A 10,369-nucleotide genomic window follows, 5' to 3' on the forward strand; every position below is an offset into this window, starting at 1 on the left:
ACAGAAACAAAGTGGTCAGACAAAGTTGTCAAATGAAAGCTTTTACTGGTCCTAATTACTTAACTGTCAATTGTCTTGGTTCAGGTGTCTAACCTTTTTGCTAAAGATGAGATGCAAGAGATCACCCAGAACCTGGTCGCTGTAATGAAGAAGGAGTTGCCTCGTGTTCCACCAACCTTTGACAATCTTTATGAATACTTTATATCCCGGTCCAAAAAGAATCTGCATGTAGTTCTTTGCTTCTCACCGGTAGGTTGAAACTTTGTATATCTGTTATATAGCAGTAATCTAAAGGTAGTCCCAGGTATTCCCCTTTATATTTCTTTGTATTTGTTCTGTTTGATGTATTCCATTTGTAAACTGTTGCATTAAACATGAACTTACTAAATTGCCCAAGCATACGTGAATATTCACGTTTGAATAACATCTGTTCCACTTTACAGGTAGGGCAGAAGTTTCGTTCCCGATCCTTAAAGTTTCCAGGGTTAATTTCTGGCTGCACCATGGATTGGTTCACACCTTGGCCCAATGAGGCTCTGGTGGCTGTGTCCAACTATTTCTTGTCGGAGTTTCCAATGGTTTGCACTGCAGATGTGAAGGCTTCGGTGGTGAGCACTATGGGTACATATCACGACAAAGTATCTGATGCCTGTGAAAGCTACTTTGAAAGGTACAACACACAATCATATCTCGGTACACACTTTTACATTTATATTATTAATATCAAGATATTCTCAAGATTTTAGTGTGGAGACATATTTGACATGAACTTAAAGTACACTGTTTATCTTTAAGGTTTCGAAGAAGAACTCATGTCACCCCTAAATCCTACCTCTCTTTTGTAAATGGATACAAAACACTGTACTCTGAAAAGCATAATGATATCAACACACTAGCAGAGCGCATGAATGTTGGTAAGAGCTTTAGCATCAAGGTCATGCTATAAAGATGACATGTATGAACAAGTTTGCAAGGTCTACTCAGAAAGAGGATTTTAAAAGTTGTTAACGATTTCTAGGCTTGGAGAAACTGATGGAGGCTAGTAAGTCTGTGGCTCAACTATCCAAAGAACTTGAAGTCAAGGAAAAAGAGCTTGCAATAGCATCGAGCAGGGCTGATAAGGTACAGTAAATAATAAGCCTCCAGTCTGCACAAGAAATGGATGAATAGAAAGTACGGTGTAACCTTTCTTAAATCTACTAAATTTAATAAAAGCAAGCATAAAAGGTATGACACACATTGAAAGGTATGAGACACATTGGTTGTGACAAGGGGACAATTTACACATTGTTAATTAATAAGTCAAAGAGAGTTATAATTATTTGTCATTGTAGAATGAGTATATACCCCAAGTTTTAACACTTGAATAAAAGCTTTTGGTATATAAGGGATAGCATTTATTATACCAGACATTTCTTGTTGCATTCCCACAGGTGGTGGCAGAGGTGACAGTCATTGCTGAAGCGGCTACCATTGTAAAGAATGAGGTCCAGGTTGTGAAGGATAGAGCCCAGAAAATTGTCGACGGAATTGAGATAGAGAATGTTTTTGCAATGGAAAAACTTGAGGCTGCCAAGCCAGCTTTAGAAGATGCTACTGCTGCACTAAATGTGAGATTTCTGTAAGTTTTTTTTAATTATGTGTTTACACCATAAATACTGTGCACTAAATAATATAATATAAATGTTACAGACAATCAAGCCTGCTGACATTGCCACCGTGAAAAAACTAGCAAAGCCTCCACATCTGATTATGAGAATTACGGACTGCTGCCTGCTGTTGTTCCAAAAGAAGCTGGACACTATCTCTATTGATCCAGAAAGACAATGTCTTAGGCCATCATGGTCAGAAGGACAGAAGGTAATACAAAATATTCCAGATATATTTCCAGATTCAGTTGTTTATTTTATTTCAGTTGTTGGGATTGTGCTCCAGTTACTTGTAGCCTGCAAATTGTAAGCACTTTTCTTTGTTTAATGTAAATTACAGTATGTATGTTCTGTAGTGTTGATAATAATAACAAAATACAAAAATGTATCAATATTTTGATGTTACTTATGACTTTGTTTTGTTAAATGTCTCTTGTTCACTCTTTAGCTCCTTGGTTCCACTGGTTTTTTAACCTGCCTCCAACAGTTCCCAAAAGACAAAATTCATGAGGAAATAGTGGAACTACTCCAGCCATACTTTGAAATGGAGGATTATACAATGGAAAATGCCAAGAAAGTATGTGGTAATGTTGCTGGTCTGCTAGTATGGACCCGAGCTATGGCCACATTCTTTGGCATCAACAAAGAAGTGCTGCCACTCAAGGTAAAGTTGATCGTCATCATGGCTGCTAACCATTTCATGCAATGTAGATCTGACGTAGTTGACAAATGACTTTAATGATGGGTTCAAAACTTCTGTGCTAAGCCTCTCTGGGGTGGCCACATACATTTTAGGTTTGTAGAAAACGGGAACGCATTGTAGACATAATTATTATAATAATAGTACTTCTTTGGTTTTGTGAACTTTAATGTCCTCTTTCCGTGTGCAGGCTAACCTGGCCATTCAGGCAAACCGTCTAAGAGAAGCTAATAGGGAGCTAGGTGCCGCTGAGGCTGAGCTGGCTGCAAGGCAAGCAGAATTTGACAAAGTCAAGGCAAAATGTGATGCTGCCATGAAAGAGAAACAGGTGTGGTTTAACCTCATAAAAGTTTTTTTTTTATATTCTATGTATTATTTATGAAAAGAATAGTTCATAACCTAAACATATTGCTCTTCCAGGACTTGTTGGATGGTGCTGAGATGTGTAAGAATAAAATGCAGTCTGCATCGGCACTTATTGATGGACTTAGTGGAGAAAAGGTTCGCTGGATAGAGCAAAGCAAAGAATTTAAATCACAGATCAACAGGTAGGTTTACAAAAAGTCAATTATATTCTACATATATCTGGGCATCAGCGACATGCTTTATTATAATTAGGTTTGGCTTTTTCTATTTGCAATTATTGATTATAAGAGAATTTAAATGAGGTCATGCGTTCTTCTTGGCAGACTTGTGGGCGATGTGCTCCAGCTTACTGGCTTCTTGTCATACTGTGGGCCATTCAACCAGAGTTTCCGTGAGATGTTGTTGAAGGACATCTGGGAGAAGGAACTTAGGATGCATAAAATCCCTTTTACAGAGAATCTCAACCTCATTTCTGACCTAGTAGACCCTCCCACTGTATGAACAACATACACTTGTTTTTATTTTACAACATTACTAGCTGCACAAAGAGTTATACATATGATGAAACACACTCTTGTTTTTGTTTAAGGTAAGCGAGTGGAACCTTCAAGGACTCCCAGGAGATGATTTGTCGGTGCAGAATGGCATCATTGTCACAAAAGCCACAAGATATCCCCTCCTCATAGATCCCCAGACTCAGGGAAAAGCTTGGATTAAGGAAAAAGAAAAGGCTAATGCTCTCCAAGTACATAGTACAAGTGCAGTACAACACAAATGAGTTGTTTTGGTATGGAACTAATCAGTGATCTTTCTTTCAGGTGACATCACTTAAACATAAGTTTTTTCGATCTCATTTGGAAGACTGTCTTTCTTTGGGACGCCCACTTCTTATTGAAGATGTATCTGAGGAACTAGACCCTGCCCTTGACAATATCCTTGAGAAAAACTTTATTAAATCTGGGACCAGTTTCAAGGTAATGTAGCTGCCATCCCCACATGAAGTCAGCACTACAACTAAAATATGTCCTTGTCTAAATCCTAGATTTGTCTTGTGTAGGTTAAAGTGGGAGACAAAGAGGTAAACGTGATGGATGGCTTTCAGCTCTATATAACCACCAAACTGCCTAATCCAGCATACTCCCCAGAAGTCAGTGCCAAGACATCCATCATTGATTTCACTGTAAACATGAAGGGCCTGGAGAACCAGCTACTTGGTCGCGTCATCCTAAGAGAGAAATATGTCAGTGTCTCTTTTTTCTATGTTGTACAAAACAGGTGTTTCTTACATAAAATAATATAACAGTAAGTGTTTTAAAAAAAATTGAACTTCAGGCAATGATCCAGCAGACATTCTTTTTGGGGCATCACAGGGTAGTTGTGTAAGCCTAGAGTCAATGTTTTTGCTTATATTGCATTGTTACTACAGAACATGTAATATTATTATATTTTGGTCTACTCGTTTTTTGTAATTCCACTAATAAACTGTGAATATTATGAAACATCTTTTCACAGGAACTAGAGGCAGAAAGATTGAAACTAATTGAGGATGTAACTGCTAATAAGAGAAAGATGAAGGAATTGGAAGACAACTTGCTGTACAAACTCAGCAGCACAAAAGGTACAACAGTTACTGGTGTAGGTTAATACTAGTTTCTTAAAAGCCATAGTGGTAATGTAATGATGTATTTTTAAAAATAATAAAGTGTCTTTGTTTGTGTGATTAAAGGTTCCTTGGTTGATGATGACTCCATGATCGGAATCCTGAGTACAACTAAGCAAACTGCAGCTGAAGTTAGTCTAAAGCTCAGTGTTGCAGCCGATGCAGAGTTGAAGATCAATATAGCTCAAGCAGAATATCGTCCTGTTGCCTCTCGGGGCAGCACACTTTACTTCCTCATCACAGAGATGAGCATGGTCAATGTCATGTACCAGACCTCCCTCGGTCAGTTCCTCAAAATATTTGACCTGTCACTGGCAAGGTATGGTTTCACCAAAACTATTTTAAGAAATATGTTTGAACAGCATTTGCACTTGTTTTGGGCCCTATAGACCTTATATTTCACACTGTTGCATAGACACTATTATATTATACATACATATTAAATGTGTTACTCTTACAGCGAAGAAAACAAAATGTATATTTAAAAAAGGTGGTAAGTGGCCAGGCTGTTGGTGCTGTCATGCACTTGTTGGACAACTAGTTGGACACGCTCTCTCCTGTTTACTATTTTTACTCTTTTCTTGCAGGGCTGAAAAGTCACCTAAAACTCAAAAGCGAATTGCAAACCTCATTGAATGTCTGACCTATGAGGTGTTCAGATACACAGTGAGAGGCCTATATGAAAACCACAAGTTCATCTTCACACTCTTGCTGGCTCTCAAGATTGACTTGAAGAGTAATAAAATAGAGCATGAGAAATTTAAAATACTTATTAAAGGTATGCTAGTTATTGCTGCTGGGAAAATTGTAAACACCTTTTTGCTATGGCATCTTATGACAAGATAACTATTTTTAATATACCAATAGGTGGTGCTGCTCTTGACCTAAAGACCTGCCCCACAAAACCATTCAGTTGGATTCTGGATATGGTATGGCTAAATGTGGTGGAACTCAGCAAATTGTCACAGTTCACTAACATCATAGCCCAGGTGAGCTTAGGTTCCTTTGATTATACATCTGAACCTATAAAAGTGTCCCCACAAGTTGCAAATGACATATTTTGTAGGTATCACAAAATGGGAAAACCTGGAAAGCATGGCTTAATCTTGATGCCCCAGAGGACGGCGTCATCCCAGATGGATACAACTCCCTTGATGTCTTCCTTAAACTTTTGCTTATAAGGTTGGATCCTGTGGCTAGTCATGTTTCTTATGTGTTTAAATAAACAATATAATGTTTAATACTATATTGTTACCGGCTAACTCTTTCATAGGTCTTGGTGCCCTAACCGTACCTTGTCTCAGGCCAAAAAGTACGTAGCTGAGTCTTTGGGCGAGAGGTTTGCCGAGCCAGTCATCTTGAACCTTCAGAGCACATGGGAGGAGAGTGATCCTCGCACCCCTTTAATTTGCTTCCTTTCAATGGGTTCAGATCCCTCTGATCAAATTGAAGGGATTGCTAAGAAACTTCAACTTGGTGAGCTTTGCTTCCCTATAAAACTCACAACTATTTCAAGCTTCTTATCTTAACTCTGAAGAATCATGCTGTATGTCATGAATTGTGCCGTATGTAGTGATCTCACTACATTGGGTTGTGTCTTTTAGAATGCAGAGCTATATCCATGGGGCAAGGGCAGGAGGTGCATGCAAGAAAGCTTCTTCAGACATCAATGACGCAGGTGTGTACATATATATATATATATATATATATATATATATATATATATATATATATATATATGTATATATATATATATATATATATATATATATATATATATATATGTATATATATATATATATATATATATATATATATATATATATATATATATATATATTGTATACAGGTAAATTAACCATTTTGTTGTATGAATAAGTACTTGATAATTGAATGTTTCAACTAATCTATGGCCTCTGTTTCTAATTATGTAAAGGGAGGTTGGGTCCTTCTGCAAAATTGCCACCTGGGCCTTGAGTTTATGGATGAGTTGCTAGAAACTATCTCAACTACAGAGAACATGCATGATTCTATCAGGGTGTGGATCACTACAGAACCACATGATCAATTCTCCATCACGCTCCTACAGGTGACACTTTAAAACGCTCTTTACTGTTTTATGAAATTCTTACCTCATGTATTACTTTATTTCCTGAAATGACCTCTACAAATATTGTGTGCACTACTCTACAATACATGTACATGCCCAGAGTAAGTTGTTCTCACCCATTTATTTCTAGTCTTCTATCAAGTTTACCAACGATCCACCCCAGGGAGTGCGTGCTGGCTTGAAACGAACATTTTCTGGCATTTCACAAAACCAGTTGGAAGTTAGTAACTTGCCCATGTGGAAGCCTATGCTGTACAGTGTGGCCTTTCTTCACACCGCTGTGCAGGTACTGTCCATTCCGAGGTCAGGAATTAGACAGAGCAGTCAAGAAAGAAATACATAGATCTTGGACTTGGCCGAGTTTATATTAAAGGAAATTACTGGTCAACAATTTGGTGTAGTTTTGTATTATAAGTTGTCTTTATGACAATCAAATAAAGAATATACGGCATTATGAATATTTATGAGTGCCTTGACTATAATTATACAATGCTGTAAACAGATTGTAACACATTCAAAATATGTTTATAAAGCCTTAAATACATGGGCATCATAGAAAGTGTAACCATAGTTTTCCTTCCAAGTTAGTTGGTGAAACATGTTCTTCATAATCACAGTTTTTTTAGTATGAATGGATGCTAATTCACTTTATATTATACATAATCATGTGCTTTATTGATTTCTTTCTAAGGAACGACGTAAATTTGGACCATTGGGTTGGAACATACCGTATGAATTCAACTCAGCTGATTTCACTGCAAGTGTTGAGTTTGTTGAGAGACACTTGGATGACTGCAGCCCCAGGAAGGTGAGAATTAGGCAACAGCAGTCTGACTATAAAGATTATTTTACCTCACTTCCCACACACTTGTTCTTTTTTCCCACAGGATGTGTCCTGGGTAACTGTGCGATACATGCTAGCTGAAGTGCAATATGGAGGAAGGGTTACAGATGACTATGACAAACGCCTACTTAAGTGTTTTGCTCGTGTAATAATCCCATTTTTGTGTTCATTCTCCTTGATCAACAATTGTATTTATTATTGATTTATTACAATACATGACAATCTGTGTTTTACATTGCAGGTGTGGTTCAGTAAAAAGATGTTTGACCCATCTTTTAGCTTCTACACAGGCTACAAAATTCCAGTGTGCAAAACAGTAGAGGAGTACATGGAAAGTATTCAGAGTTTGCCCACTATGGATTCACCTCAGGCGCTAGGGCTGCATCCTAATGCTGATATCACGTAAGAAAACTCTATCCTAAAACTATTAATGAAAAAGATACTGTAAATACAAATATAACATGTCACGTTATTGCTATCATTGCTTTTATGCTTTGTGTTCAATGTTAACCAGGTATCAGACAAACACATCTGCTGAGGTACTAGACACAATCACGAATATTCAGCCCAAGGAAAGCGGCGGGGGATCAGGAGCTACTCGGGAGTCAATTGTTTACAGCATGGCGGAGGACATGTTGGAGAAACTACCCCCTAACTATGTGCCACATGAGGTGGATTTGTTTGTTCATTATGGTCTTAGCCGCCACTTATTTTTTTGCACCAACTGAAATCTAAATGCAATGCAATTTTGGTGCGTTAAGGTCAAAGCCAGGCTGTTGACTATGGGAGCTCTCAACCCAATGAACATCTTTCTACGTCAGGAGGTGGATCGAATGCAAAAAATCATCAGTTTGGTTCGCATCAGTCTGACTGACCTCAAACTGGCCATTGATGGTACTATAATAATGAGCGAGGTCAGATCACTAATTATTTATTTATTATCTCTAAAACACATACTGAAACATGTTATTTTTAAGTAAAGCGCTGAATTCAATTTTTATTTTCATTGTGAGGGTGTACAGTGCTGTGAGACTACTGATCCCTACTTTTCAGAACCTCCGTGATGCTCTGGACAATATCTTTGATGCCCGTGTGCCGAACCTGTGGAGGAAACTCTCCTGGGACTCATCCACACTGGGCTTTTGGTTCACAGAGCTTCTGGACAGAAACAAGCAGTTCCATAACTGGGTGTTTAAAAGAAGACCCAGTTCTTTTTGGATGACAGGGTTCTTCAACCCACAAGGTGAGTAACATGTTTTTGTACAGAAAGGCATTAGAGTTACCCCACACTAATACATGTAAAAACAGTAAAATTCACAAAATCTAGAAGTGTTGTATTAATGCATTTACGGTGTTAACCTGCGCTAAATGAAGACCTCCTGAAACTGACGCCATCAGCTGGGGTTGAATTGATATCCGATTTATGCTAAGGTTTCCCCCGGGGTATTTTTGCAGGGTTCCTAACAGCAATGAGACAAGAAGTAACAAGGGCAAACGCAGGCTGGTCTCTGGACACAATCACTCTGCACAACAAAGTGCTAAAGCAGGCACAGGAGGAGATCACAGACTCACCTTCAGTGAGTAAAAAAGCATGGCGATACTGGCATTCCAACTACTAATAACAATAATAATACTAGCTCTCAAATACAGTATTTTATACAGTGTGACAGTATTGTTGGCTCATTTTTATTGTGAGTGAACAATTGATCTTTATTATTTCAGGAAACATCATTATAAACATTATTCTGTCACTGACTGTGCCTCCCCTCAACAGGAGGGAGTTTATGTTTATGGCCTGTACCTGGAGGGTGCCGGCTGGGACAAGAAGAACGCCATTCTTATTGAGTCCTCACCCAAAGTGCTGTTCATGCCCTTGCCTGTCATCCACATATTTGCCATTAACTCTACTGCCCCCTTGGATCCGAAGCTATATGTCTGCCCCATTTACAAGAAACCGAGGCGAACAGACCTGAATTACATTACAGCAGTGGTGTTGCCGACCTTGCCGTCAGAGCCACCAGATCACTGGATCTTGCGTGGGGTTGCCCTGCTCTGCGACATCAAATAAATGACAGCTGCATGTCTTTATGTAATATTGCTTGAAGAGGAAATAAATTTATTTTATTGTCCAATGCCTGCCGAGAAGTAGTTTTAAGATATATTTTAGTTTTAAAGTACTTTTACACAAAAACAAATGCTATATCATTTTGAGTTTTACGGTTAATTGACAAATCCTTCCAGTCATATAAGATCATGAGGTTTTATTTTGTCCTTTTACGCATTTAATTAAAAGTACCAGCTGGGTTGGCCAGGTAGTATAAGCAATTCAATTACTCTAATTACATGTTTATTAAATTATTGATCAAAACCACACTGCTGAATATGTTTGCTAAATCTAGTCATCCCGATAACATGAATACATTTTCTCAAGTTATTTTTACTGGAGAAAGTTAAGGTGTATTGAAATTCTGAAAGAAACGACTGAAAAGTGAGCTCTCGTGCACGCTCAAAAGTATAGATGTGCATACATTTTGCTCACATCATTCACACATTGCCTTATAAATCAGGGATGATGTCAACAATCCTCCAGCAAGATTAAAAGGGGGAAATGGGCAGAGGGAATAATACCCACACTTATAGGACTTTGTCTGGGGAGAGACCCCGGACCACTAAACAGGTTAAGATACTACAGTAGTCAGTAATCAAGCAAATTGTCTACACATACATCATAGTACCAATTGATGTCCATGCATGTTCTTTATCTACAAGACCTGATGCAGCTGAGTGGCTTCAAACTATATGGACATATCCCGTCAGAGTTGTTAAGTTGACCAACATGTTTCTGTTGCCATCCCATCCTGTCAGTCACAATGTGTGTTATGGTAGTAAGCTACAGTCTCTATTTGATCTTGCTGCTTTTTGTAAAGTGAATGAGATGTTAAGGCTGACAATTTGTATACAGGATGAGGGTAGAGATGAAGCCTAAAAAACCCCTCAGAAGATGAAGCCAACTACTGCACTCCTACCAGGACGTGATGCA

The 10,369-nt window shown here is 38.3% G+C and overlaps 1 protein-coding gene across 1 annotated transcript in view; it reads left to right on the forward strand.

Annotated features, from left to right (window-relative positions):
- The window catches only part of LOC137803658 (dynein axonemal heavy chain 8-like), a 33,742-nt gene extending 24,281 nt beyond the window's left edge, over positions 1-9,461 (forward strand). Inside the window, exons 64-93 of the mRNA XM_068602352.1 lie at positions 85-249; positions 444-670; positions 796-914; positions 1,019-1,122; positions 1,434-1,610; positions 1,693-1,860; positions 2,098-2,313; positions 2,540-2,677; positions 2,770-2,897; positions 3,039-3,210; positions 3,305-3,460; positions 3,534-3,689; positions 3,773-3,955; positions 4,228-4,333; positions 4,442-4,694; positions 4,963-5,153; positions 5,243-5,364; positions 5,442-5,557; positions 5,649-5,851; positions 5,980-6,053; positions 6,312-6,464; positions 6,616-6,771; positions 7,177-7,293; positions 7,373-7,474; positions 7,571-7,731; positions 7,844-8,000; positions 8,091-8,243; positions 8,383-8,572; positions 8,785-8,906; positions 9,104-9,461. Of these exons, the coding sequence (XP_068458453.1) occupies positions 85-249; positions 444-670; positions 796-914; positions 1,019-1,122; positions 1,434-1,610; positions 1,693-1,860; positions 2,098-2,313; positions 2,540-2,677; positions 2,770-2,897; positions 3,039-3,210; positions 3,305-3,460; positions 3,534-3,689; positions 3,773-3,955; positions 4,228-4,333; positions 4,442-4,694; positions 4,963-5,153; positions 5,243-5,364; positions 5,442-5,557; positions 5,649-5,851; positions 5,980-6,053; positions 6,312-6,464; positions 6,616-6,771; positions 7,177-7,293; positions 7,373-7,474; positions 7,571-7,731; positions 7,844-8,000; positions 8,091-8,243; positions 8,383-8,572; positions 8,785-8,906; positions 9,104-9,397 (4,779 nt within the window). The 3' untranslated portion in view covers positions 9,398-9,461. The remainder of the gene's footprint in view (positions 1-84; positions 250-443; positions 671-795; positions 915-1,018; positions 1,123-1,433; positions 1,611-1,692; positions 1,861-2,097; positions 2,314-2,539; positions 2,678-2,769; positions 2,898-3,038; positions 3,211-3,304; positions 3,461-3,533; positions 3,690-3,772; positions 3,956-4,227; positions 4,334-4,441; positions 4,695-4,962; positions 5,154-5,242; positions 5,365-5,441; positions 5,558-5,648; positions 5,852-5,979; positions 6,054-6,311; positions 6,465-6,615; positions 6,772-7,176; positions 7,294-7,372; positions 7,475-7,570; positions 7,732-7,843; positions 8,001-8,090; positions 8,244-8,382; positions 8,573-8,784; positions 8,907-9,103) is intronic.
- The last annotated feature ends 908 nt before the right edge of the window (positions 9,462-10,369 follow it).

Source organism: Clinocottus analis, unplaced genomic scaffold (assembly GCF_023055335.1).
Source record: "Clinocottus analis isolate CAN_PGR_092001 unplaced genomic scaffold, fCliAna1.0.p SCAF_11, whole genome shotgun sequence".
NCBI lineage: Eukaryota > Metazoa > Chordata > Actinopteri > Perciformes > Cottidae > Clinocottus > Clinocottus analis.